The 25009-nt window shown below is 39.2% G+C and overlaps 13 protein-coding genes and 1 non-coding gene across 14 annotated transcripts; 6 read left to right on the forward strand and 8 right to left on the reverse strand.

Annotated features, from left to right (window-relative positions):
• The first annotated feature begins 993 nt into the window (after nucleotides 1-993).
• BDF20DRAFT_998915 (armadillo-type protein) lies at nucleotides 994-5331 on the forward strand. The gene is made up of 6 exons (XM_053085471.1): nucleotides 994-1602; nucleotides 1678-1783; nucleotides 1859-2024; nucleotides 2159-2686; nucleotides 2787-2957; nucleotides 3055-5331. The coding sequence occupies exons 1-6, from the start codon at nucleotides 1107-1109 to the stop codon at nucleotides 5236-5238; spliced, it is 3651 nt and encodes a 1216-aa protein (XP_052939858.1). The 5' UTR covers nucleotides 994-1106; the 3' UTR covers nucleotides 5239-5331.
• A 245-nt stretch (nucleotides 5332-5576) lies between these two features.
• BDF20DRAFT_855967 (NADH-ubiquinone reductase complex 1 MLRQ subunit-domain-containing protein) lies at nucleotides 5577-6289 on the reverse strand. The gene is made up of 4 exons (XM_053080282.1): nucleotides 6133-6289; nucleotides 6009-6050; nucleotides 5851-5916; nucleotides 5577-5785 (listed from the first exon to the last, which is right to left on the reverse strand). The coding sequence occupies exons 1-4, from the start codon at nucleotides 6267-6269 to the stop codon at nucleotides 5764-5766; spliced, it is 267 nt and encodes an 88-aa protein (XP_052939859.1). The 5' UTR covers nucleotides 6270-6289; the 3' UTR covers nucleotides 5577-5763.
• Nucleotides 6290-6487: 198 nt separating this feature from the next.
• On the reverse strand, nucleotides 6488-7443 carry BDF20DRAFT_855971 (uncharacterized protein). The gene is made up of 4 exons (XM_053080283.1): nucleotides 7198-7443; nucleotides 7015-7132; nucleotides 6765-6953; nucleotides 6488-6679 (listed from the first exon to the last, which is right to left on the reverse strand). Exons 1-4 carry the CDS (start codon nucleotides 7350-7352, stop codon nucleotides 6542-6544), a joined length of 600 nt encoding a protein of 199 aa, XP_052939860.1. The 5' UTR covers nucleotides 7353-7443; the 3' UTR covers nucleotides 6488-6541.
• A 530-nt stretch (nucleotides 7444-7973) lies between these two features.
• On the forward strand, nucleotides 7974-10871 carry BDF20DRAFT_814638 (glycosyl hydrolases family 31-domain-containing protein; the record flags this gene model as incomplete). Its single annotated transcript, XM_053076998.1, has 2 exons — nucleotides 7974-8894; nucleotides 8976-10871. 2 exons carry the CDS (start codon nucleotides 7974-7976, stop codon nucleotides 10869-10871), a joined length of 2817 nt encoding a protein of 938 aa, XP_052939861.1.
• Nucleotides 10872-10940: 69 nt separating this feature from the next.
• On the reverse strand, nucleotides 10941-11642 carry BDF20DRAFT_335284 (LYR motif-containing protein 2-like protein). Its single transcript, XM_053075223.1, has 3 exons — nucleotides 11366-11642; nucleotides 11168-11305; nucleotides 10941-11099 (listed from the first exon to the last, which is right to left on the reverse strand). The coding sequence occupies exons 1-3, from the start codon at nucleotides 11441-11443 to the stop codon at nucleotides 11010-11012; spliced, it is 306 nt and encodes a 101-aa protein (XP_052939862.1). The 5' UTR covers nucleotides 11444-11642; the 3' UTR covers nucleotides 10941-11009.
• Nucleotides 11643-12225: 583 nt separating this feature from the next.
• BDF20DRAFT_814507 (uncharacterized protein) lies at nucleotides 12226-13063 on the reverse strand (the record flags this gene model as incomplete). Its single annotated transcript, XM_053076986.1, has 3 exons — nucleotides 12226-12345; nucleotides 12419-12491; nucleotides 12579-13063. 3 exons carry the CDS (start codon nucleotides 13061-13063, stop codon nucleotides 12226-12228), a joined length of 678 nt encoding a protein of 225 aa, XP_052939863.1.
• Nucleotides 13064-13803: 740 nt separating this feature from the next.
• On the forward strand, nucleotides 13804-14657 carry BDF20DRAFT_814194 (trimeric LpxA-like protein; the record flags this gene model as incomplete). Its single annotated transcript, XM_053076950.1, has 5 exons — nucleotides 13804-13876; nucleotides 14022-14121; nucleotides 14249-14271; nucleotides 14310-14500; nucleotides 14562-14657. Coding segments are annotated over 5 exons (483 nt in total), but the record flags the coding sequence as incomplete, so codon positions are not given.
• A 63-nt stretch (nucleotides 14658-14720) lies between these two features.
• Nucleotides 14721-15910, reverse strand: BDF20DRAFT_813874 (uncharacterized protein; the record flags this gene model as incomplete). The annotated part of the gene is made up of 3 exons (XM_053076919.1): nucleotides 14721-15133; nucleotides 15207-15558; nucleotides 15623-15910. The coding sequence occupies 3 exons, from the start codon at nucleotides 15908-15910 to the stop codon at nucleotides 14721-14723; spliced, it is 1053 nt and encodes a 350-aa protein (XP_052939865.1).
• Nucleotides 15911-18515: 2605 nt separating this feature from the next.
• BDF20DRAFT_856023 (uncharacterized protein) lies at nucleotides 18516-18944 on the reverse strand (the record flags this gene model as incomplete). The annotated part of the gene is made up of 1 exon (XM_053080284.1): nucleotides 18516-18944. A coding segment is annotated over exon 1 (226 nt), but the record flags the coding sequence as incomplete, so codon positions are not given.
• Nucleotides 18945-20146: 1202 nt separating this feature from the next.
• On the reverse strand, nucleotides 20147-20228 carry BDF20DRAFT_t30. The gene has a single exon. It is a non-coding gene; the product is annotated as a tRNA-Ser (tRNA).
• Nucleotides 20229-20774: 546 nt separating this feature from the next.
• On the forward strand, nucleotides 20775-21687 carry BDF20DRAFT_856029 (uncharacterized protein). Its single transcript, XM_053080285.1, has 2 exons — nucleotides 20775-20923; nucleotides 21005-21687. The coding sequence occupies exon 2, from the start codon at nucleotides 21082-21084 to the stop codon at nucleotides 21565-21567; it is 486 nt and encodes a 161-aa protein (XP_052939867.1). The 5' UTR covers nucleotides 20775-20923; nucleotides 21005-21081; the 3' UTR covers nucleotides 21568-21687.
• A 33-nt stretch (nucleotides 21688-21720) lies between these two features.
• BDF20DRAFT_335832 (uncharacterized protein) lies at nucleotides 21721-22700 on the forward strand. The gene has a single exon (XM_053075225.1). The coding sequence runs from the start codon at nucleotides 21874-21876 to the stop codon at nucleotides 22414-22416; it is 543 nt and encodes a 180-aa protein (XP_052939868.1). The 5' UTR covers nucleotides 21721-21873; the 3' UTR covers nucleotides 22417-22700.
• BDF20DRAFT_335808 (uncharacterized protein) lies at nucleotides 22016-24539 on the forward strand. Its single transcript, XM_053075224.1, has 8 exons — nucleotides 22016-22551; nucleotides 22637-22730; nucleotides 22796-22873; nucleotides 22957-23113; nucleotides 23198-23718; nucleotides 23806-23956; nucleotides 24041-24172; nucleotides 24264-24539. Exons 1-7 carry the CDS (start codon nucleotides 22463-22465, stop codon nucleotides 24112-24114), a joined length of 1164 nt encoding a protein of 387 aa, XP_052939869.1. The 5' UTR covers nucleotides 22016-22462; the 3' UTR covers nucleotides 24115-24172; nucleotides 24264-24539.
• BDF20DRAFT_833349 (uncharacterized protein) lies at nucleotides 24238-24775 on the reverse strand (the record flags this gene model as incomplete). The annotated part of the gene is made up of 3 exons (XM_053078632.1): nucleotides 24238-24273; nucleotides 24337-24533; nucleotides 24601-24775. 3 exons carry the CDS (start codon nucleotides 24773-24775, stop codon nucleotides 24238-24240), a joined length of 408 nt encoding a protein of 135 aa, XP_052939870.1.
• Between the last annotated feature and the right edge of the window lie 234 nt (nucleotides 24776-25009).

A 25009-nucleotide genomic window follows, 5' to 3' on the forward strand; every position in this document is an offset into this window, starting at 1 on the left:
ATCTTATGTAATCAAAGCGACGATCGCTTTCTTCATTCCTTCCAAGATATCTGTTGACATCTAGGGTGCTATAAACAACTATGTATTTGCTATTTGAAAGCAAAATGACGCGTACAGCAAAAACCACTTTCACTAGCACTGATCCTGTGGACCAAGTCTGGTTTTACAGTCAAGACTACGCTTTGAATTGAAATTATATCTATTATTTCGTTGTTCTCTTCATTGCTCCCGGGGATCATCTTGTCCAGTAGTGACTACTACGTTGGCCGTGCTTGATCAAGGTGGAAACAATGTAAAATACAAGCAGATAGTATTGAAAAGAATACTATCCATGGAAGCTCTCAGCAGTTGAGATTGCTTTCGATCAAGAGGGTGCTGGATTCTGAGAATAATGAAGCGCTGTTCTTTAGGGTCATTGAAACGTGACTCCACAAGCCTTTTCTAGCCATTCAAAAGGGCCCCATTATGTGGATGCAGAAATAGACAAAGATTTTTGTGTTTAAGCTGCCTTGTCTGCAAAGCACGCGATGAAAAGTACTACCCTAACTCGGCTGCCTGTGGATGACAGGCAACGCGGAGTTTTCAAACCCTGAACCATCAGCAAGGCGGAGAGAGACATCACTGATGTTGTATCACAGTGGGCGAAAACTGTACCAAAAAGAAAAAAGAGGCAGCCTACCATAAGTGGAAAAGTTAATGCAAGCTTTCGTACTATTCTGATAGAAAATCAAACGCCTTTATCTGCTCCACTCTTAACGCTATCGAAACAGTTTTTTGTCATCTTTATTCGACCCAGGTTGAGCAGAAGCAAAACACGTTGTTCTCCTTATTGTAAGGTTGAGCGCAAAAGAAAAAGCAAAATCAATAAAAAAAAAAAAAAAAAAAAAAAAAGATGGAATTGCCTGTTGCTTTATTTTTCTTTCACACCCGCACCTAATTTGGAATCCCTCTTTTTTTTTTTTTCTTTTTTTTTTTTTTTTTTCTGCTTTCCAAAAGCACAATAACTTTTTACCTCTATTGTTCAAGTAGACACATACAGATTTTAACAAGTTTATTATGGCTGGTAAATTCACAAAATAGAGAAGAAGCATCATATATCGTAAAACATGGGTATATGGCTTGATCATCTTTTCATGTGTGCTCGTTTTGATGGTTCTTTTTCTCCTTTCTATATGCTTGATTGTTGGATTCTTATCATTCGCTCCAAACCCCCTCCCTCAACCTCCACTTATGCCACTGACCCCATCGCCAAAAATGAAAACGTTCTGGCAGATCTCGGCTTCGACTTTAACGATGAAGAATTCGATGAAGAGATAATTGAAGAGGAAGAAACAAACTCACAACAACAGCCAGTACCTACTTCTGCAGATGACGACAGTATGGGACAAGAAAATGATATCGATAATACTGCCCTTGCCGCCAGAGCAGAACTATTAGAACCAGAGGAGCAACAACAAAAACTAACAACGGCAGCAACAGCTTTGGACAAGGAAGATGACTTTATTGAAACAGAGGCCATCCCGACGGACGAATTCCCAACCAGTACAGCAACAACATCGGCCTTTATGGCACCTTCTGGCTTAATCAGAAATGGAACAGAAGGTAATGAAAAAGGGAACTCCTTTCGTTACTCATAGACTAATGCCCGTTCCTCTATTGCACAAACCCTACGGAAAGAACGACCGCTAGAGGACGACATGGACGATGAGTTATTGGCGGATGAGAATATCACACCAGTCGAGCGTGTTTATGCATTTAAACGAAACGATGCTCTATTGAATCGGTAAACACTCACCGAAAGCCTTTATCCCCCTCTACCCCACTTTTTAATCACCTCAATCTATCCGCTTGTCTATAGTCTTTTATTAGCCAAGGAAATATCGAATGCTTTACAAGACATGGAAATTTCCAAGGCCCTCACAGACGTTTTACCCATCATGTATGAATTGTCGCGTGATACAGATGATACAGTAAAGGAAACTTTTGCAAGTGAACTCGATCAGTGTTTACTCTATTTTTACAAGGTACAAAAAAAAAAAAAAAAAAAAAAAAAAAAAATGATAGATAGCTGGTATTTGCACGAGTCAGTCACCTTGGTTGCTCACTTTTTACACTTGTCTTTTTCGTAACGCTTCCTTGGAAAAAAAAAAAAAAAAAGAATGCACCTCATACATTTGCTACTTCAGAAAAGAGTTTTGGGCCCTTGTTGATTCGTCTGTTGTTGGATCAAAGTTCAGGCGTTGCTTCATTAGGGCAGCAGGCGATAGTATCTGTTACGACAGAATTACATCAGCTGGCATCAACCACCGACGACGAACAGCATCTGTATCAGCAAGTGATCGACTCAGAGATCTTTAAAAATGTGATAGGAGGACTCACGGCTATCATTGACGGTAGAAAAAAAACTCCTCGATTAGAGGATGTGCAGGAAGAAGAACTAAATCAACGGCGCAAAGATGAAGAAGAGGACGCAAAAATGACGGAAGCCTCAACAACGAATAGCAATAAAAGAGAGGACAATTATAAGGATCGTTTGCCAGTCAACAGGCAGCAACACGAGCAACGCAGAAGATCATCTGCTACACCTGGTTTTGAGAGTTCCCTGAACATTCATCATGCATCCTCTCCGTCAGAGGATGACCTGGATCAAGGGGAAATCAGTCTAGCCAAAATTACATGTATTTCTGTAAGTCGACTCTTTCATGCGTATTTTGTTTCACTCCTATGCTGACGAGGGCCACATGATGGGGTTGTTGTTTTTTTTCCCTTCTCATTCGCAAAATTAGTTAATATCAACGATTGCGGGAACATTTGACACTGCAAAATGCACAGAGGAGTGTTTACCTATTATCGAACAATTAGCCTCAGATCCATTATTTTATGTTAGAAAAGAGGCTGCTACAGCTATTGGCAGTCTTTCCCAGGTTGTGGACACGAAAACAGCAGAAGAGAGGCTGGTAAGTAGCAACAGAGACAATGGGATCGTCTTCTTTTTGCATTAACGTTTAGAAAAACTCTCTCTCCCCCCCCCCTCTCCCCTCCTTCGATGAACAGCTTCCACTCTTCCGTCATTTTTGTGAAGATCAAATCTGGCATGTTCGCAGATCTTGTATCCTCAGCTTGCCATCACTCTGCGGTGTTCTGTCTGAGAGGGCCAAAACAGACCTTACTGTCTATTGCCTCGAGCTTTTCACAGAAGATGTATCACGCAACGTTCGTAGCGCTTTAGCCGATATTGTAGGTGAGCTCGTGGCTAAGTTCCTACCCGAAGACTGGGAACAGACAGGACAACCGGGAAAATTACCTGAGCCGTTGTTACAGTACTTTTTATCTCTGGGTTCTTCCCATGGTACCAACGCGACTTCTTCTTTCAATAGCGGTCATGCCTACAGCAGCATCAATGGCAGCGGTACCAGCACTGGCTACAGCAGCAGTCAAATGTTGAAACTGGAAGTCGACCGTGCTTACATTTGCGCCTACAACTTTCCCGTGGTCGTTCTGACCGCGGGTGCCGATTACTGGAATAGTCATCTGCGCGACACCTATCTCAATCTGACAAAGGATTATCAAATCAAAGTACGTGTTACATTTGCTCACTCCCTCCATGATATTGCCCGTATCATCGGTCCGGAAAATACAGAGCGCGACTTGGTGCAGATTTTCGCTCTGTATCTCATGGACCTGGACGATGTCAAACAAGGCGTGTTGGAACATTTGGCCGATTTTTTGGGCACGCTGACCACCGCTTCACGAAACGAATATATCCCTATTCTGGCAGAGGTGTGGGACGGTGTGTCTACCAATTGGCATTTGCGAAACATTCTGGCTGGGCAGTTGATGGATATTGCCATGTTATTTGACGCCTCTCGTGTGGTGGACCATGTGCTACCCTTGGTTGTCCGCGCATGTCATGATGAGTTTGCTGCTGTGCGCGAGACTGGCGTCAAAGTGTTCCCGGTCGTGTTGGATGTCGTAAAGCATGCTGTAGAAGAGGATGGGGAGTCGCTATCACAAGCGGATGGCTATGGTGATGATATAACAGAAAACAAGAGAAACTATGCCCTGGCTTTGCTGAGCCATGTCATGGAACGGCTGGATGAGTTTGCTAGGTCTGAAAATTACCGTGGAAGGCTCGTCTTTGCTCAAATCTGTAAGGCATTGATAGAAGCAGGTATAGGCGCGTCGGATTTTGCCTCTTTCTTCCTCCCCCGTTTGGCTCCCTTGGCCCATGATCCGGTGGTGAATGTACGTATTGCCGCATCGCGTACGATTGGAACAATCTATACCAATGAACCGTTCTGTTGTGAATTGAGTGCTATTGCTGCTCCCTCAAGACAAGCCAATCAGTCAGTAGAGTCAGCGCACGCTTTAGAGCAAATGACCTATCGATTTGCTTTGGACAAGGACAGAGATGTGAGGTCTTTTGTGATGGGTTTTGTGAACAAAGACATACTGGAAAAACAGCGTGAGAAGGAACTAAAAGCAGCCAATACAATAGAAAAGCTAGTGCAGAGTAATAAAATACAGCTTAAAAAACCACAGTCTTCGTTACCACAGCAGCAGCAGCAGCAGCAGCAGCAGCAACTGCTGCGATCAGATACACAGGAAGAGGATACACATGGCGAACAGCAAGCTAGCATGGACGTTCAAGAGGAAGCGACAAACGATAGTATCAAAACAGAGACAGAGGATATAGTGATAGACAATGACTTTGAAGAATTCGAGATCGAGAAGGAAGAGAAAGAAAAGGGTATCATGGCTGCTACAGCTGATCAGCCTACTGATTTAGATGAGAAGAATAAAATGTGCCTAGACACTACAGTTATAGAAGACGAAGACAACCCTATGCAAGACATAGTGCAGACATCTCCGCAGCAGCAGCAGCAGCAGCAGCAGCAACCGAACGACGGATTGACATCCGATACTGAGCCTATGGAAGTAAGGAACACTACGGACATGAAACCTTCTGCTGCCATCAAAGTTGCTACAAGCAAGCCTACCACTACCCTTACGTCCCCCAATTTCACTACAGCAGATACCGATGATACCTTAACAACAGTTGCAGCAACAAGCAACGTTGAGAATAATAGCTCCTCTTCTTCAACTGAAGATGAAGACGAAATTATGTCAGATGCTGAGCCTACCTTGACAGACATCACCGAGGGTACCTCTACGTCAGCGGCGAAAATTGTAGAGACAGCACTTAAGGACAAAGAAGAAGAAAAGGATCAAGCGTAAAGAGACCCATGGTCCATTGAAAAATGTGAGGCGGTAGAACACTATTCCTTTTTTTTTTTTTTTCCTATTTATGTATATGCTGAAACGATGAAAACATGGATGGCTAGTGGTAGCGCTGTATATATTTTATATGAACCCTTTTCCTTTCTAATACATATTTTATTTTTGACTTGAGCCAAGTTCGACATCCAACCCAACCATCTAATATCTACATATACAAATATAACCGTTTTTTTCATTCATAGTTTTATTGTGTACAATTATATATACTATTTTTTTCAATCATTCCTAATTTACGATAAAGCTACCATTTCAACGACAGATATGTATAGAGGATCCTTAAGAGGGTATTTCTTTCACCGAAAAAGAAAAAAAAAAAAAAAAGTATTTTATTCATGGTCGAGCTAGGTTGTATGTGGTTGTCAATAAATATAGGCGAAGATTTCTGGAGGTTCTGTTTTCTTCTAATGTATAGAATTCTATGCAAAAAACTTATCTAATCATCATTTTGTCTTTACGATCTTTCTAGAGACGATCACGACTATATCTATAAGCAGAATACAAGTCAGATTAGGTCCCTGAAGTTGTATTACCCCCAAAATTTAACCTTACACTTTGTCGAATTTTTGATTCACAGTCATAAACTTAACCTGGGTATCCTGGTCAATGTTTTGCCAACTATAGATAACACCAATGGACATGTGTTAGATGAAATTCTCTCAATGTACGATGCTTGTAAACTGTGAATTTTTTTAATAAAGAAAACTTACGGATAAGGGTTTCTATGACGGTCCCAGACAACTTCAGGTCCACTATGTGTGATTTTGGAGATTAGAAAAAGATGGACAGAAATTTCTTTGTTTCTGATTAATTTTCGATTTGTTTGAGATTTACCGAGCAAGACGGGTAAGATACCAGCCAGCTAAACCACAAGCGCCGCCAACGACAACGAAAATAGGAGCAACTTCGGGCTTGTACCAAATACTCCAGAAGGATCTCTTAGCAGCTTGAGCAGCAGGACCAGCAACCATTGTATATAGATTTATTACAGAATAAAAAAACAAGAAGAAAAGACGAAGAAAGGTTTTTGGGCGAGCCCTTATTTATATTGTACTTCCTTAGATCAATGATAAGCCCTTTTCAAGGTCAGTAAACAAAGCGCTTTCCCCGCACTTTTCTGTCATTGGGTATAGGACGACTTCCCCAATCATGTTATAAGAAGTAGAGGGAAAAAGGAAAAGGATAAAACGTCATTCTTATTATTCGTTGAATGGTTCTTTTTATTGACGAATATCATTTGTTATCAACTGCTGCTTGCGCTACAGGCATTGGCAACCCTATTCTTATCGTTTTGTAAAGTAGACGGCGCCACTCCAAATTCAGCAGGTACTAATATGCCTTGCTCAATACATATTGCTTTGATTGAGGCGTAATGATGAATCTACATTTTCACAAGTTGAGTTGTCTGAAGTGAGTCGAGCATAATATGATTAACTAAAACAGACATCTATATATTGTCAACTCACAGCATGAATACAGCTATAGAATAACTCTCGTCCGTAAGACGTTTTGAATGGATATTTATTCGGATCTGCTGCATCAACTGCTGCTAAAAGAGTGACGTCTGTTTCCAAGGGTATTTTGCACTGCTTTATTGTTGTTTGGAGTCTTTTAATGTCATCCATCATAATCGATCTGTCTATCTCGGAAGGATTCTACAAACACAGGCAATATCTCAGCTTTCGACACTTGAAATGTCCGCTTTACGTAACTTACATTTCTCTGCCTTATGTCATAGTCTACAATGCAATTTATGGGATTCGTGCACTCATTGTTATTCTCACTTTTAATGCTGCATTGTTTGTATAACAAGCGAAAATGATCGTTGGCGTGCCTAGAACGTAGGACTTATTACTTGCTGTATATTTAAAGGTTGTTGTGCAATCTTTTCTATCAAACCTTAAATGCTTCCCTATAGTACCTCCAGGCATAACCACCGAGTCTCTTGTATATTGCTCATCTGTAAGATACTGTACAAGATCTAACGATTGTTGAAGAAGCTTACATGCCATCCCTTTGATGGACATATCTTCTTGTTCAGTTGCTTCGGCCATTGTTGTCTTGTTTTTTCGCTTCCAATGTTTAGATTTCTTAATAAAATTGAGAAAAGTAGGTAGTTGTGGCTGTGATGATATTGAAATTATGATATACAAGAAGAAAAATCAAATTATGCTGATGTGAATCCAACATTCCCTTTATTTATTAAGAGTTTCAAACGTGACGCTGTTTAAGCCAAAGAATCATGCTTTTCATGCTTAATGCTCTGTAGTTGTCTTTTCCCAAGTAAGGTAAGGCCTTCTATGCATATATGCTCGAGCAGCTCAAAAACGGTCGTCTGAGGCTTGAAGAACTCCTGACTAGTCAGTCAACCATAGCTTCTGCTGCTGTACTTGTATGTAACTGAGAAGGAAACTTGACCCGATTTTTTAACCAATTATAATTGTTGACGTTTCTATGGAAGCGAGATGAGAAGTGAAAACTAGTTTCCCTTTTATGTAAATTGCATTTCTTGTACCTTTTTTTTTTTCTTTTGACGTTTGTTATCACTTTCTTTTTCGCCAACATACTGCAACAAAATGAGGCCTAGTTTAGGGGCTAACCGCTTACCTAAACTAGTTTTGCTACTAGCAACTACCGTCATCACTTTGTCACTACTTGTAACATCCGCATCGGCCATGAAGTTCGAGGACTTTAAGAAATGTTCGCAATCTGGTTTCTGTAGACGTAATCGTCTGTATGCCGAGCAAGCCACCTTAGAGTCTTCCCCTTATATCTTGGTGACCGATTCTATTAATTTCTCCAATGACAACAACCGACTGCGTGCTGATATCAAAAATACCGATACCAATATATTACTTACTCTTGATTTAGATATCCTCAAAGACAGCACAGCACGCGTTCGCATTAATGAAAAATCACCAATTAAACCACGCTATGACGACCATCAAAAACATACTTTGGTGGAAGAACCTCAATTTTTAGGCGAATCCACCAAAGTCGAAAATTCTGAAAGCAAGGATGAGCCTGTTACTCTACATATCGATAGCACTCGTAAGATTGTTCTCCATGTTCGTCCAGTTCGTATTGAATTTTTCGTCGATAATAAGCCCGTTATTTCACTTAACGACCGAGGCTTCTTCCATTTCGAGCATCTGCGTACGAAAGAAACACACAAACCTAAGATGATTGAAAAGAAAAATGAAGAAACTGGTAAGATGACGCTAGAAGAAGATCAAGACTGGGAAAAGGATTTGTGGGAGGAAACCTTCAAATCTTGGACCGACCCTAAACCCAATGGGCCTGAATCAATTGCAATGGATATAACTTTCCATGAATTCTCTCACGTTTATGGTATTCCTGAGCATGCTTCTAGTTTATCTCTGAAGGAGACGAAGGGAGGTGAGAACGCTTACGACGAACCTTACAGATTGTACAATACCGATGTCTTTGAATATGCTTTGGATAGTCCCACTGCTTTGTACGGTGCAGTTCCACTAATGATTGCTCATAGAAAGGGATTGTCTGCCGGTATATTTTGGATGAACCCATCAGAAACTTGGATTGATATTGTTAAAAAAAAACCTACAGACAACAGTGTAAGAAAAGTTAATGAATTCAAAGCATGTATCTTTCAAAATTTGCAAATGTTTAATTTTCAAACAAACAAACAAAAATAGAACCCAGTTCAAAAAGTGTTTAAATCTGGTCAGAAAGCTGACTCTCTCTCTACGCAAACACATTGGATTTCTGAAGCCGGAGTCATGGATATTTTTGTTTTCCTTGGCCCTACAACCAAAGACATCCTTCGTCAATACACGGCACTTACTGGCTCTCTTTCTATGCCACAAATGTTTGCTATTGGCTATCATCAATGTCGTTGGAACTATCTCAATCAAAAAGACGTTCTTGAAGTTGATAAAAAGTTTGATGAAAATGACATGCCTTACGATGTGATTTGGCTTGATATCGAATACACCGACGACAAGAAGTATTTCACCTGGGATCTTCCAAAATTTCCCAACGCTACTCAAATGGCTGAAGTTTTAGATAACAAGGGCAGAAATTTGGTGACCATCATTGATCCTCATATCAAACGTGTTGACAATTACTACATTTGCGATGAAGCTAAATCTAAAAACTTGTTCGTCAAGAAGCCTGATGGGGCTGATTATGAAGGTTGGTGTTGGCCGGGGCAATCATCTTGGGTTGACTTTGTACACAAGGAATCTTACGATTGGTGGAAAGAACAATTTCAGTTTGACAAGTTTCAAGGCACTCGTGATAACGTACATCTTTGGCACGATATGAATGAGCCGTCCGTTTTCAATGGACCTGAAATTACCATGCAAAAGGAAATGGTTCATGACAGCCGAAAATATGAACATCGTGTATTGCACAACCTTTATGGCTTTTTAGGCCACAAGGCCACTACTGATGGTGTCCGCGAACGATATCAAAAGGTAAATGGTATGAAACAAAAGCGTCCTTTTGTTTTAGGCCGCGCTTACTATGCTGGTGTCCAACGCGTTAGTGCTGTTTGGACAGGCGATAATATGGCTAATTGGGAATCGCTAAAAATGAGCAACCCCATGATCTTATCCAACAGCTTGGCAGGTGTGTCTTTTATAGGAGCTGATGTACCTGGTTTCTTCGGTAACCCTGAGCCTGAATTGCTCACTCGTTGGTATCAAGCGGCTGTTTATCAGCCCTTCTTCCGTGGTCATGCCCACATCGATACCAAACGCCGCGAACCTTACTTGTCTCCTGAGCCTTACAAGTCTATCACTCGAAATGCCTTGCGTGAACGTTATGCACTTTTACCTCTTTGGTACACATTATTTTATGAAACCTCGAAAACGGGTACTCCCATGATGCGTCCTATGTTCATGGAGTTCCCTGACGATGAAGCTCTCTACGCCATGGAAGACCAGTTTATGGTTGGCGACTCTATTTTGGTAAAGCCCGTCACTACAGAAGGCGCCACTAGTGTAGATATTTACTTTCCTAAGGATGAAAAGAACAATGGCTTGTGGTATCATACCAAAAGTTACGAACGTATTTCTAAGGAAGGATGGCAAACAGTAAATGCTCCTTTGGATACAGTCCCGGCATATTATCAAGGTGGTCATATCATCCCTCGACGTGAACGTCTTCGCCGCAGCTCAGCTGCTATGCGTAAGGACCCTTTCACATTGATTGTAGCCAAGAACGAGCAAGGCACGGCTCAAGGCCATTTATACCTTGACGATGAAGAAACTTATGATTTTGAAAAGGGCGCATATGCTTATACTGAGTTTATCTTCAAGGAAGACGGTGAACTAACATGTCGAAACCTGCACGAACACCCTAATAACAGTGAAGCAACGCAATTTGCTCAATCTAGGGAACAAGTGCGTGTCGAGCGTATTGTTATTTTAGGACAAGAAAAGGGCCCCAAAACTGTCAGGGTTATAACTCAAAATGGCGACGAAATGCAGGTAGAATTCGAATATGACAGTCGACGACAAGTAGTAACTGTTAAGGATCCTAAAGTATCTGTAATTGATTGCAATTGGCGTGTTATTGTCAATTAAAACTCTACTTCTCTCTGTTCATATGTTACAAAAAAAGAAACCTGATTTATGTATATAATCTTAAATAATTAAATCACCGTGTTGGTGTTGTTGATCCGATACTTGCTTAGTATTTACAAAATGACCAGCTGAAGTACTTTAATGTTTCGACACTTGAGCCAACATTACAGAACTTTGTAAGGAGTGCATTTGATGTTTCCCTGATGTGATTAAAGACCGAATGTTTTCCTGGTAAAAGGAAAAAAGTGGTTATAAAAGCAAGTTGTAGCACTCAACATGAATGTCGTTTACTTTACAATGTCTTTCTCAAATCGGTGTCGTTCAAAATCTGCCCTTGCCCACTGTAGTAGTTCTTTTGCTTGAGTTTTATCCATACCCTTTGTACATCGTACAATTTGTCTATATAATGAGATCACCTGGGCCCTAACAAGGAACTATACAGCAATTCGTTTAAGCAAGAAGTTTTGTTCAACCAAACCTCCAAGATTTCATACGTGATCAAGTGTAGGAGCTTCTTTGAAAAACTTAGGTACAGCAGGCGCTTTTTGAAGGCGAACAAGTGTAATGAGCATACTTCAGACGTACTAGTGCCTGGAAGCAATGCTAGAAAAATAGAGTCAGTTCGCATAATCAACCACTCCCCTACAAATCATGGTGGGGCTCCTTTTCAAACAGCGGCGTTGCTGAAATAAAGCAGTAAAAATAATTTTTTCCTGCTACAGAAATTATTAGGAAAACAAACAAAGCTGCAAATGAAAGTGACGTATGCGATGGCATCAGCTAACAATATACATACAAACCTTCCTCAATCTGCGGTCCACTTGAATATTTGTCGTAAACCGATTTTTAAATGACATGAATAAATGAATTTTTGAGCAGCTTCTTTAACCACAAGTTGTTCATATATTATTTTTAAATTCAATCTGAGGAAGTCTCGTGATTGCCTTTTTAATTCTTTAATGGGGTTTTAATGCTTGTGGATATGTGTGGAACTGGCTCTGTCGGCCTAATTGCATATTACACAACACGGCCACCAAAGACACAAGATATTGCTATCCACGCTGTGGCTCTCAACTTTGGAATTCGTTTTGAAGGGACAGGGAGCACCGGCACTAAACTGCAATCGACATTCTAATTATTGGCAATTATATTTACAGAAATAATAAACGAATAATAGCAAAAGAAATAATAATTAAGCGTTACATAGCTGATTCGATGGAGCAGGGTGGATATGATACAAGAGGATATTGTACGTTGTGGCAATAAATAGTAAAGATAACCATTCAAGTAGTATTCTGAGTTTTATCGATGCCGAGGCTCTTTCGACGAGAAAGAACCTCTATTTACATCTTCACTATTGCCATCCTTTTATAGCGCGGCGGGCATTATTGACATTTTTCAACAAAGGTTCCCAAATGTATTGTTGACCAAAAAATGCATACCCTAAACCTAAGAAAGCACCACCTAAATGGGCCTAGTATGTAGTGTTAATTTTACTAGCAATATTTGGTAAATCATACAATACGTCGAGATATAAGAATACTTACGAAATGGTCAAAATTCGACCATCTTTTGAGGATGCCCAGAAAATCTATAGCCATCATGCAAGGTAAAGCAGTTCTACAGGTAGTGGATATACGGATTCAGTTTTAGCACACAAACCCCTTTTTTCCATTACGGACGTTATCATGCTTTTAAACAGCTTACCCTAACTTGATTGGTACCATTGGCAAGAAAATTAAAGCAATAGCAGCATCTGGCCGTATAACGGAATAGGCTGCTACGATACCATACAAAGCACCACTGGCACCTAAACTAGGTACTATTAAACGTGTCATCCGTGTGGGCAATTGGCAAACATGACTGATAAGAGATGCCCCGACACCAAATGTCAAATAGGTCGCTAAAAACTGCTCTCTGCCTAAATATTCGTGAACACTGGTACCAAAAGACCACAAACCGATCATATTGAAAACATAATGCATTAATGTCTGATGAGAGAAGCAGCTCGTTACCATGGTGATGTTTGCATTTATACCACCACGACCTCCTGGCAAATGGGTGAACCAACGCTGCATAAAAGGCACTAGTCGAGGAACTTGCCACAACCCAAATATCACTGTATTGATCGCTAATAAAACGCCAACGGTCTTTTCTGCCTCACTGAGTTCTGAAAGTCTTTTACCAACCATCCATACCGCTCTTTTCATTTCCAAGGGTACATAGTTCATCGCTTCCAGTTGAGCGAATAGTTCGTCTAAACACTTTCGTTTATGCTCTAAGACCAATTGTTTCTTCTCATACCAATACTGCCTAATCAGCTTTTCTTCGGTGGGGTGGGTTCCTAATGGCCACCGGAATTGTTGTCGCACTCGTTCCCAGATCGTCATTTGGTTCTTATCATAAACATAAGCTGCGGTAACAAAGGCTACCGAAGAGAAAGTGGTTGCAAAAAGGATAGGACCTTTATAATTTGCAGGAGTACGCTTTAATATATGTCTGCTGTCGCCACGAAAGCCGGTGGGTAGAGCTGTAAAAGGAATAGCCGTGTCATTCGTTGGAAGAATAACCTTCTTATACCGTAGAGGTGTCGAAACAGAGATCTTTTGTCTGGATTTGTTGATCCAGGAAGTTGAGAATTGCCGAAGCGGTTGATATTTATGACTTGTGCTCAGCAAATGATTACGAAACATCCAAAAGAAATGAAGGGTATATCCGCAGTAGAAAGGAAAGATGCCTGGTTTTATTGTTTACCTTGGCTGTAAGCCTTTTTCTTTGATCAACTGAGTTAAAAAAGCTCTGTTAAAATGTGGAGTTAATGTGAAGTTTCAAAACTCAAAAGTTTCTTTTTTCTCCTGCCATCAAAGAATGTCAAGGTAATCGCAATAACAAGAAATTAAGGAATTCATCTGGTTTATTAAGCGTTTGTTGTAGGAATCGCATTACAGCTGGCTTAAAATCAGTTGTCTGTCAAGAAACAGAGTTGAGAGGAGAAATATCCATAGGTACCAGCTAATTTCCCATTGCGTTGACTATGATTAAGTTGGATTCAACCTGGGAAATCTAACTATCTTTTGATAGGCCCAGGTACACCTACGAGAAAGGAGCAAATTTCGTAGACCAGTTTTGCTAAAATGGACGTATAAAAAGGCACAGTACTTCATCCTCAATGTAGAATTATCGCGGAAAACGGGCCAATATACATAGGCAAGAACAATATCATAGAAGAGAAAGTAACCATTTTCAACCGGTAGGTTAAAAAATGATGGCTACAAGCAGTAGGTTAGCGTTGCTCATCGATAAATACCGTTAGACAATCAACACCGCTTGTTATTGGCGATGAAAATGAATTTGAAGTCGGCTGCTGTAAGTTTGAGCAAAGCCTTAAAGGAAATGCAGTGTCCAATCAGACTTAATTGAAGGTACAATAAAACTTAGATGTTGAAGGAACACATATCGGCAATAACAATGTCATAGAAGCAAGAGCCCGCATAATTGGCAGCTCGTCGATCGGAAATTATTGTGTGATTGGAGCGGGTTGCTCTACGGAAAGTAACGAGGCAATAGGTGATTTTACAGTCATATATGGAGCAGAGTCAAAGAGAAGAATGCAAAGCCAACCATTACCTGTACGTACAAGGATGATATTTGTTTACTTAGCAGTCACTCAAACCTTTTCAATATTCTTAGGCCCAAGCAGCTCTCCACGCCAGACATCTAGAGTATCTTAGAGAAGTTTTACCAAAGTATAACCATTTGAAAAAGCTGGAAATGACATCGTCATAGACTTGAATAACTATATTGATTGTCAAATTGATTGTTTGTGGGCATTGTATGTATTATATTTGATTAAACATTGTCACACCAGCCATTGACAGGCAAGCAGGATAAATATTTACAGTTGGGGCAAACGGTTGATAAGTCGGTTGTGGAGTAGAATTTCGATAAAAGAATAGCATAAAGTATAATAACCAAAACAAAGGACAAGATTTTTACTGTCCATATGATAACAGTAGCTCTACGCGATGCATGACGGTTGAAGGGAGCAAGTGTAATTCCCAACAGTAAGCCCATCAAGAGCCCTCCAATATGAGCGAAATTGTCTAAACCAGGAAGTAGGCCTAGCACCAGAGAAATAACTATCACTATAACTATTCTCATAAACTCACGGCGTGGATGTCTATGCTGTTTCCATTGCATAAGATGATCAATTACTGTATAACCAATGATTCCAAAAAGTGCACCAGAGCATCCCATTGAGGCTAATGTATGAAAAAAGTTAATGCTGGTTTGTCAACGGCTTCAGTATGAATAAGCAAAAAAGGGTAGACTTACAAACTGTAGGTCCAGCTAACACAGCACTTAGAATGAAACCCCATATGCCTGACACAATGTACAGGATCATATAGCGAATTAACCCCAAAGCACGTTCTACTTCTGCACCAGTTTGAAAATGAGTCACTAAGTTCATTAAAATATGAACAACGCCTGCATGAATGAAAATGGCTGTAAAGAATCGAAAACCTTGGCTTGGTGCCGTTCCACGAAAACCTCCAAATCCGCAAACCTGTTCGACAGAACAGGTTGCCTCCAAAGATGAGTAACAATTTCCTAGAACTGTTGCTGGGGAGTAATTTTGAATTTCTCTCATACATGGAACGAATTTACTGCCCATGGTTATCAGAGCCTGATGAATTGTCAATGTTAGTCATAAGATGCTTTTCCTTCAAATTTCAAGCTACTGTTCCTACCATATAATTGGGTCCGACCATCGGATTGAAAGGATTTGTCATTATCCAGCTGCCCGATAATTCGTGGTTTCTAACTATTTCGTATATGAAGACACCTATCATTACGACGCCTGATACCCAAGTGAATAAGGGAGATCTTGCACCACCAAATAACTGTCTAAACACCATGTTCCTTTGCTTTTGCTGAACATGCTGATCGTATACAAGCCCTTGAGTATAGCTATCACCTTGCTCCAGCCTTGTTGAGCTATCTTTCGTGAATTTTCGGTAACCTCTCAATTTATTCATAAACATATCCACTCGGCCAACGTTTTGTTCCATCCGATCAACTTTAGTATTTGTAACTGGTGGATATGGTGTTAGATAACTTTCGGTGGGACTAGTGGATGAAGGAAACTGCGGAGGTGTTACTCTGTTCCTTGTTTCATATAATTGTATATCTTCCGCCATATCCACCTCGTTGCCTTTGAGCGGTATAAAGCCTTTTGTCAATAGAGGGCTTTTAGCTGAACTATAGTGTTGCTCTTGTGGCTCGTCGAATTCGCCATAAATATGGCTTGATTCCTCCTCGACTTGTATTTTTGGTTCAAGGACCGGATGTTCTGGCCCTCTATCTTCCTCAATAATTTGTCTGTTTAGCAGTGGAGGAAAATGTGAATTACTCGTTCTGTTATGAGGTGATAGTATGGATGAAGCTGAAGGTGATCTTACTGGAGAAAATGATTGAATCGGGGGAGAGAACAATCCAATTGATGAAGTGTCATCATATACAGGTGTAGGGAGGATGGACGGTGACCTTGCACTAAACGTAACATGTGCAGACGACGATTCAGGTACTGCGGTCAGAAGATCGCCGTTTTGATCATCGGTTGGATGCTTTTGCAAGGTGTTATGACTAGTCGTGTAAATATTGTTGGCCATGTTCTAAAATTTGATAAGAACAGATAAGGTTTGTAACAGAGAAAGCAGAGAACATTGTTTAGGGATGCGATAAGCTTCTTTATATATAGGCTATTTATTTCACTTAAATTTAGTTTATTTTCGCTTTTACCCCGTATACCAAAAATCGTGCAACCGCGATTTTTTATTGGGCTTAGATAAATGAATAAGATTTTTGCCCAGAAAAAAAAAAAAAAAAAAAAAAAAAGATGAAAGCAAAAGCAGTTTTTGAGTATGTACAGCAGCTTAAGTCGATACTTATTTGCCGTATTTGCTTCAAAATAGTTTCAGCTACGATAACTTTTAGAAAAACTATAGAGTGTTGTTGTAGTGCAACCCGCTGCGCAGGAATTTGATGTACTGTTTACACTTATTCTGAAATTTCAGCAAGTTTCCATTACGTTATAACGCGTATCTTTTCTGGTTGCTGTTATTATATTCGAAAAGCAATTGACGACCTTGCTAAATGATATTAAAGCGGTCCATATGGTTTGCAATTGATTCCAAGAAGTGACTCGACCGGCAGAACGGATCTGGGAAAACTTTATGTAATGAATTGCTTTGACTTGGATACCGATGAAGGTCTTCTAGAATTACCCAATCTTGGGTCGAATATTAGAGATAGTTAAGAATAAGTAAAGCACCTATTTGAGTGCACGCCTCATCTTGTATATATGTATCCGTGTACTCGTATGTAACAGATATTAATGTTTAAGTTACAATACTTGGACGGAATACTTTCTTGCGATCATTTACTTATAGCAAAGTTATCCTTGTCTTTTTGTTTGCTACCACTTTGTTTTTGATATCTTTTTTAACGTAGATAGTTAGAGGTGCCTCTTCTAATGTCACAAACGAAATATGTTAACAATATTTTGTCTATGAGTCAGGGAAAGAGCGATGAAAAATTAATTGAAACTAAAAAGTTGCCTACATGTCTTTAATATGAAATTGTCTTTGCAGCAAAGTACAAACAATACAAACATATCATCATTGGAAACAAAACATCAGCCCATTCGTCTCTCTATACATGTTTCGGTCGATTTAAGTAGTTTAGTAGCAGGAGAACATGACAAATGTGCATTTTTTTACGAATGGAGCAACATATTATAGACATTTCTCTGCAACATAGTCTCGACTTTCTCGATTATTGAAGTTATTGATTTAACCTACGTAGAAATTAGATTTACAGTGATAATGCGTATTGCAAACAGTAGCAGCAGTTCGCACTCTGACTCAAGGGAACCTGCAACAAAAAATGGATATATATCTGTGCTAACCTGGTATTGCTAAGATTTCTGAGGGGATGTCTTTTGCGTTTACAACCTTTGCGTACTTGCGTTATGCCAATTTTAAAAGGTTATTTTCGCAGACCGCAATATAGACATGTTGCGCTCAAATACTTTGCATTATTGGCTAGCAAATCTAGTGGATCAAAATGACTAGGAATGATTTCACAGAAGTAGGAGAAGGTGAACAACATTGAGGTATGTAAAAACTAGGATCGGTTTAAGGATAAAATGATTTGGAGAAACGAAATTTTCACAGGTTTTAGGTTGATTGAATGACAAAATTTGCTAGTTTTATTGATTTTTACCTTCTGCTTTGAAGGAAACCAGGTAACAGAAAAGTGTATGATGACAATATATTGTCTTATATATGTTCGACTCGATTATAGTGCTACCGAAGGATATCGTTAAATATCCATTCAATATATAATTACCATAAATTAAGGTGTATATCACAACGAGATCAAATAGGTGTATCTCTATATACTTTGGCTCTACTATTATTCAACAACCAAAGCATGAAGGTTAGCTCATAAACGCTCTCCGTTGACAGCAGTAAAGAAGAACTGATAAACAACTGTCGTGCACTAGGCTATATGAACACATGAATGAAATTATTTGATACTTGAAAGATCCCAAAGACATAGCTACAGCTTCAAAAAAAAAAAAAAAAAAAAAAAAAAAAAAACGGGAAAAAAATGTGCGTTATTAATTTTTTAAGTTAGGTTGGCGTGTACTGATGTGGTGAGAAGAAGAGGTACGTGTATTGATGAAATTATAAGAACAGCAAACACCATGTTGTTATATGTTACAAGATGAGACTTTAGTAATATGTAAGCAGTATAAACTGAGAAGAATGATCGCAACATGGTAAAGTTACTGTAACCCGACAATTGATAGCCTTTATTTGAAATACTTATAATGCCGTGGTTAAATGTAACGACCATGTGGTATTTGACAACTTGTAGAGTTAAATATCACTTAGTTGAAAACAGTGAAAAGCTTAACGAGATCAAACTAGTAAGTCGTTATTTTGAATCAAGTTAAGTTCAAAGAGAAGAAAAATATCTACTGCAAAAATTTAAAGAAGACATACGTCTTCTGAACCGTAAAAGAATAGAATTCTTCCTTAAGGAGATTACGCATCTACCCGGAGCGGGTGGACTTGTAAACGTTTGGCTTGATCTAGTGATCATGCAACTAACCTATTTTCCCGTGCTAACCATTCTGTAACACTGCTTGCAGGAAAATAGTACTAATTAAGAAAATGGTATTCGTGCGTGGTGTTTGAGTTGAGTGAACAGTTATTGTAAAGGATGGCCACAGCCTATTATCTTGTATTCATTCTTTATGCCGAAGGTAGAGAATAGTACTTATAACCTGTTATACCTTGGTGTTGAATCAATATATCCTGCATGTCCATATATCAATTCTACTATATATCCTATGTCATATAGCAACGATTACAGTAAAATAAGTAAACTATATATCCTAAATGACAACCTGTTCAACCTTATACGAGGTAGCTAATCTCGTATAAGAATCATCACTTATTCTATATTTGTTTCCTACTCTACTTTATATTATTTCAGTAGTATTGAGGTGTAGGATTTTGTATAATTTGTATACAAGTTCTCCACATCTCATAAGATGCTGTCAACTAAACACAACACTTAATTGACGGTACTCGTATATTAGAGTTTATGTAGTTTCTAATTATTTCTGGTTTGCAATATTGTCTAAATCATCTCTATCCTTCATAAAGTGAATTATAATATTTGTATATCATCTACCCTCAAATACGACAGACCAATCATTATATAGGAAGAACGTTAACCTCTAATAGGATAAATAATCATCTTTCTGTCCTGCCATCTTAAATCTCATGTTTTCCATAAAAGTACTCTTGCTTTATCGCCAGCTTAGTGTGCGGCAATTGATATATCCAGTTACTTTAAAAGACTTATAAAAAATAAACTAAGACAGTAAAATGACCTGACACAACAAATATACCCTTTATTTAAGTTTGTTGAGAATGATGCTTTCATATGAAAAACGGGTTATTAACGGGTATACAACTATTAATATAACTGAACTAAAACTATCCTGAGAATGATAAGATCTTAGCCGCAAGCGGGTGTCAAAGTAGATGTATATTAGTTTGTCAAGCAGGTACTGAAGTCGTTCTGTAGTTTAAGACGTATAGTTGTATCTTGGATACAACAGCAATGAATCATTAAAAAAAAAAACCCAATGCGGCGCCACGCACCACTTTTTCCAAAACATGAAAAGGTAACGTCGCCTGCAGGATTTGAACCTGCGCACGCAGAGCGTATGAGATTTCTAGTCTCACTCCTTAACCACTCGGACAAAGCGACTTAGATGTCTTTGATATGGTTTGGCTAAAAGATGGTTCGGAAAATAAAATTCGAACTCAGAAAAGAATATGATAGGCTAGAGGGTTGGAACTCATAATTGCTCAGTGGAGAGATCAGGTTGTGAAGCGGGAATTAAATGTAGAATAGTGAACTGTATTTAAATGTCATTTTGATCGAAAGAATAAACAGGGCCCTTCTCCACATTTACAATACTTACTATTAAGTTGAACCTGGACTCTTGAGTTCCTTTTTAAGTTATATACATAACATCTTTAAAAATTGTTCCATTTTTAGTAACCTTAAAAAATTATATGAGCATGTGACCTTTGGGTCGGACTATTCAATGACGGTTCGAGTATAATCGGAGTGGAAGTGGCATAAGAAATAGATGAGAAATACACTTTCGAATGAGTTCTCCTTCATATATAATATCTTATATCCAACTGTAGTTAGTTCGATTACTACTACTCCTAACATGTCAATTAACTAATTAAAGGAAGTTTGAAGAGCGTTTGAAAGATATTATAACACGTAATTGTACGGTGCGGAATGTTATCCCCGGAAGTGATGTTCGGAGTGGATCATGAATTAGATTGTTAATATTTATTCCTTCAGTGAATTAAGCTTTCTTTGTTATGACTATCTAGGGACAAGTTGTAAACGAAGAAACATTGAGCACCTGTATCCAGATCAAGGTACTATTGTACTCGTCAATTTCTGAATGTTTACTGGCGCTCTACAATAAGCTTAACTTTTTAATTGCCCGATGCGGACAGTAACAATTTTAGTTTAGTTTTCTTATTCGTTCATCTTTCTCGATTTTGGAACGAACGTAAATCTTGAAATTCTACATATGAATCGATCAAAAAGTAAACTACCTGTAAAACGGCAAAGACCTACCACATCTACGGCTTCAACTATAAAAACAAAGGTAGCCAGAACTACGTCCGTGACTCCATCCGCGCAATTACATAGCATCACTGTCACAGCTGCTGCTACAGGTTCAGCGGTGCCATCATCAATGAAAATAATAGATGGACCCAAGATCTCAAATCCAGCTACTGAAGCCAAATTGGAGGCTATTAAGGAGAAAGAGAAGGAAGTAGAGGGAACAAACAAAGTCAAAAATATGAGTGCGGATATGTTGAGCTATTTCCGGACCCTAACAGACAACATTAAAGAATTAGCTGAAGATGCCCAAACAGTAGGTAAAAGTTTAGAAAACTGGCACCATGTATTCAACATGATGAGCGAAATGAATAGAGCAAGTGACGATGGACCTAAAGACAGTAAAATATGGGTTCGGTATAGAACGAATATAATGGACAAGGCTACTTAATGAGATGCTCCATACACCCTGTACTTACATTATCTACTAGCTAACTCTCCTATAAACAATATTATACCCAAGAATCTCTTCTCTTATTCAACATTTTGTTACCTAATAAAATGCGTGCTAAAATTTATTCATGATGATCTTGTGGTCACTGCTCTTTGCTCATTTGTTCAATTGCCTTTTCTTCGTTTTCAAACTCCATTATGTATTTGGTTGTGAATCCGATAAAACCCAAATTGAAAGATCCCTTGAATAAAGTGATTATTGCTCTTTCATTAGTCAAAACTTCTCGTTTTGACAGTTCCAACTATGAGTGCACCTAGTAGGTTGTCGACACCTTTAAGGTCACCTTGTTCATCGCCAAACTCGACATCAAAACGTGAGCGTTCCTATTCCCCTCGCTCAACGACAGGAACACCACAAACTCGCTCTTCCTCTAGCTCTCAACGCTCTTACTCACCTCGCTCTCGCTCGAGGTCACGATCTTACTCGCCTCACCATCATCGACGAAGGTCGCCATATTCACGCTCCCGTTCAAGATCATATTCTCCTTCATTTCGTTATAATAGTCAAAGAAGTAGGTCTAAAAGCCGAGGATACCGACGATATTATTCCCGATCGCCACCACCAGGCCCACCACCTCATCACCATCATCGTTTGCGAAGATCACCTCCTCCACGAAGATTCAGATCAAGATCTCCACCACCGTCAGTACTACCATATAGGCGCAGCAGACCTCCACTACCCCCCGCTACCAAAAAAGATTGTAGGGTTTACGTTGGTAACTTACCGTTTGACGTATCATGGCCTCAACTGAAAGATTTTATGAAAGAAGGTAACGAAATCTACTAGTATGGTGTTGCGAAGTCACTAATCATTCTTTCTGATTGTATGAATAATGGTGGTTCTCTTCGCTTTTTTTGCAGCTGGGCCTGTGGTTCATGTTGATGTATTAAAATCGTTCAGTGGTAGGCCAAAAGGCTGCGGGTAAATAGTCCAATAAAGCAACTCTGATCTTTTCTATTTCTATTATTATCATTTCTTAATTGTTAATGTATCAGTATTTTTCTAGTGTTGTAGAATATCAATACCCGGAGGATGCTAGAAGGGCTATACGTACATTGAATCAAGTGGAATTTTTAGGACGACCAGTATTCATTCGCGAGGTAAGGTAGCAAGATTACCCGAAACAGTCCAAGGATGATATATCTATAACTTTTTGCAAAAATAGGATAGAGTATTTGAGCACTCGGCACCTGTCCGAGATCCTCACGATGTGCCAGAGGATTGTAAGCTGCATGTCAGCAACGTATGTTATTCTCTCATATTCTTCTCTCATATTCTTCACGTTACGATTTTATTGCTGATAAGTTGGCTCTTGATATCTTTTAGTTACCGCCGAATGCAAGCTGGCAGGATATGAAGGATCTATTCAGAAAGGCAGGACGTGTATTGCATACAGATGTCTACACAGAGCCAGGATCAAGAAGATCAAATGGACATGGAACAGTTATTTTTGATGACAGCCGATATGCACGTGCGGCTATTGGTATGGCATAAAATAAAAGCCCCAGGAAAATACAAACAGAGAAAGAGCTGAATCCCAAGGGGTACCCACTATTTTTGTCTATAGATATATTTAATGGATATGAATGGCAAGGATACAACCTAGAAGTAAAAGAAGAACGGTACTCAAATAGAAGTAGTCCTATGACTACAGCCACTAGTCGACCATTACCACCTCCTTCGTCGAGGCCCGTGGAACTCCCACACAATACTCCTCCTACGAACGTTATGAGTGAAAATGCATCTTCATCGAGCAGGGCAGCGACACCAACAACAGCGGTGCCCCCGCCGAGTGCTGCAGTCTCGTCCACACAATCACCAATACTACAACCAGTTCCTACCGATGCTCACCACGTACAGCAATTACCGCCTCCTCCGCCTCCACTACCTGCCGCTGCTGTCTATCAAAATGTTTATAGATATGGAGCAGGTGATAATAGTAGTACTAGTCCGATAATACCACCGCCACCACTGAGTCATATACCATTACCACCACCATTACCACCGCCATTTAACCATATTGGGCTTATAGGTGGACCTGAAGCCAATACGCCCACCCATGGGCAGAATCAAATTTATGTCAATAACGTAAGGGAAAAAGTCTCCATGTACAATGAAATACTGTGATTAGCATACTAAATGAGTTGTGAAAACTTGGATATTGCATATATAAAGTTGCCGTTCTCAACAACTTGGCAGGATTTGATAGATTTGTTCCGTCATGTTGGACCTGTCCTGAGGGCAGAGATTCTGAACGTCAAAGGACATCCAAAAGGTGCAGGTTTTGTGAGGTTCGAGAATGCTGCTTTATGTGACAAAGCGATAGGTATTCACAAAAATGTCCATTATCACAAAACAAAGACGGTCAGGTAAACTAACAACTGATTTACTGTCATAAACTATCTATTAGAAAAATTTAATGGCTATGTATATGGTGGGCGTAGTTTGGATATTCGACTTGATAAATATTCAACAACGGCTTAAGTAGATGTGTGATTGTATTGAAAACTGGATATTCTTTCTTTAATAGAAGTGATATATTGTAACTAACATTAAATGCTGCACTGTTACTATTTACAAACTCTCTAACGACTGTTTCAACGATAATTATTGTTGCTTCTCGACTGCAATAGGTGTATGAATCTACAAGATATTGAGCAGATTAAACGATTTTGTGTACAGATACGGCTTTTACTGATTACTTACGTCCTGAGCTATAGCAATCCAATCTTTCAAGGATTTAATACGTGGATCATCTTCATCAGGAAGTGCATTTTTTTTCCATAAAATAAACTCATTAATTGTTTTATTAGTGGCTGTCCATGGAATATTTTGTGCACTGTCATCCATTTCTACAGCCTCTTCATCATAAATATTAGGGGCTAGTTTTTCAAATACACGACCTGAAGTAAACAATTGTTTGAATACAGTTTCAACGGGTATGAACTGAATCGGTGTAAAGAATACTACCTTCAATTGAGGGGTCCAGCGCCACAAGTCGTCCCTTTAGATTTCTACCCACAAAGTTCGTTTCGAATTGCTGTTTTTCTTCATCTATATTCGCATATTGAAAATAAATGTCGGCCGATATGTTTCGATTTTGATCATTTGAAAATGGGAACAAATGATTATCGAGTTTGTTCATTTTATAAATTGGATCAATCTAAGAAATATTGTAAGTTCACTTTTTTTTTGTTTTAAATTCTCGGACTTTGTTTAGGAAAAATGCAAGAGCAAAAGGAACACAGAAAAAAAAACTGCTTTGAAACAATATTGAAAGAAATTCATGGGTTTTCTTCTCCTCAATCGCTTTCAATCTTAGGTCTTAATAACCGAACTTGAGTTGACCATTACAACTACTGCGACCTGAAACTAGCTT

The sequence above is a fragment of the Mycotypha africana genome (genome assembly GCF_025528875.1).
Source record: "Mycotypha africana strain NRRL 2978 chromosome Unknown BDF20scaffold_2, whole genome shotgun sequence".
Lineage (NCBI taxonomy): Eukaryota > Fungi > Mucoromycota > Mucoromycetes > Mucorales > Mycotyphaceae > Mycotypha > Mycotypha africana.

Excerpts from the sequence above, each read along its gene's own strand:
- BDF20DRAFT_856029 (XM_053080285.1), top strand. The coding sequence starts at position 21,082 with ATGAATCGATCAAAAAGTAAACTACCTGTAAAACGGCAAAGACCTACC.
- BDF20DRAFT_855971 (XM_053080283.1), bottom strand. The coding sequence starts at position 7,352 with ATGGCCGAAGCAACTGAACAAGAAGATATGTCCATCAAAGGGATGGCA. Across the intron at positions 6,954-7,014 it reads ATGACATAAGGCAGAGAAAT|AATCCTTCCGAGATAGACAG; the intron begins GTAAGTTACGTA and ends CTGTGTTTGTAG. Across the intron at positions 6,680-6,764 it reads TCTATAGCTGTATTCATGCT|ATTCATCATTACGCCTCAAT; the intron begins GTGAGTTGACAA and ends GTGAAAATGTAG.
- BDF20DRAFT_998915 (XM_053085471.1), top strand. The coding sequence starts at position 1,107 with ATGGGTATATGGCTTGATCATCTTTTCATGTGTGCTCGTTTTGATGGT. Across the intron at positions 1,784-1,858 it reads AACGATGCTCTATTGAATCG|TCTTTTATTAGCCAAGGAAA; the intron begins GTAAACACTCAC and ends GCTTGTCTATAG. Across the intron at positions 2,687-2,786 it reads CCAAAATTACATGTATTTCT|TTAATATCAACGATTGCGGG; the intron begins GTAAGTCGACTC and ends TCGCAAAATTAG.
- BDF20DRAFT_335832 (XM_053075225.1), top strand. The coding sequence starts at position 21,874 with ATGAGTGCACCTAGTAGGTTGTCGACACCTTTAAGGTCACCTTGTTCA.
- BDF20DRAFT_335808 (XM_053075224.1), top strand. The coding sequence starts at position 22,463 with ATGGTGGTTCTCTTCGCTTTTTTTGCAGCTGGGCCTGTGGTTCATGTT. Across the intron at positions 23,719-23,805 it reads ATCAAATTTATGTCAATAAC|TTGCCGTTCTCAACAACTTG; the intron begins GTAAGGGAAAAA and ends GCATATATAAAG. Across the intron at positions 23,957-24,040 it reads TTTATGTGACAAAGCGATAG|AAAAATTTAATGGCTATGTA; the intron begins GTATTCACAAAA and ends ACTATCTATTAG.
- BDF20DRAFT_335284 (XM_053075223.1), bottom strand. The coding sequence starts at position 11,443 with ATGCTCATTACACTTGTTCGCCTTCAAAAAGCGCCTGCTGTACCTAAG. Across the intron at positions 11,306-11,365 it reads AAGCTCCTACACTTGATCAC|TTCCTTGTTAGGGCCCAGGT; the intron begins GTATGAAATCTT and ends ATTGCTGTATAG. Across the intron at positions 11,100-11,167 it reads ACCGATTTGAGAAAGACATT|GAAAACATTCGGTCTTTAAT; the intron begins GTAAAGTAAACG and ends TCCTTTTACCAG.
- BDF20DRAFT_855967 (XM_053080282.1), bottom strand. The coding sequence starts at position 6,269 with ATGGTTGCTGGTCCTGCTGCTCAAGCTGCTAAGAGATCCTTCTGGAGT. Across the intron at positions 6,051-6,132 it reads TATCTTACCCGTCTTGCTCG|TGGACCTGAAGTTGTCTGGG; the intron begins GTAAATCTCAAA and ends AATCACACATAG. Across the intron at positions 5,917-6,008 it reads CGTCATAGAAACCCTTATCC|TTGGCAAAACATTGACCAGG; the intron begins GTAAGTTTTCTT and ends TGTTATCTATAG.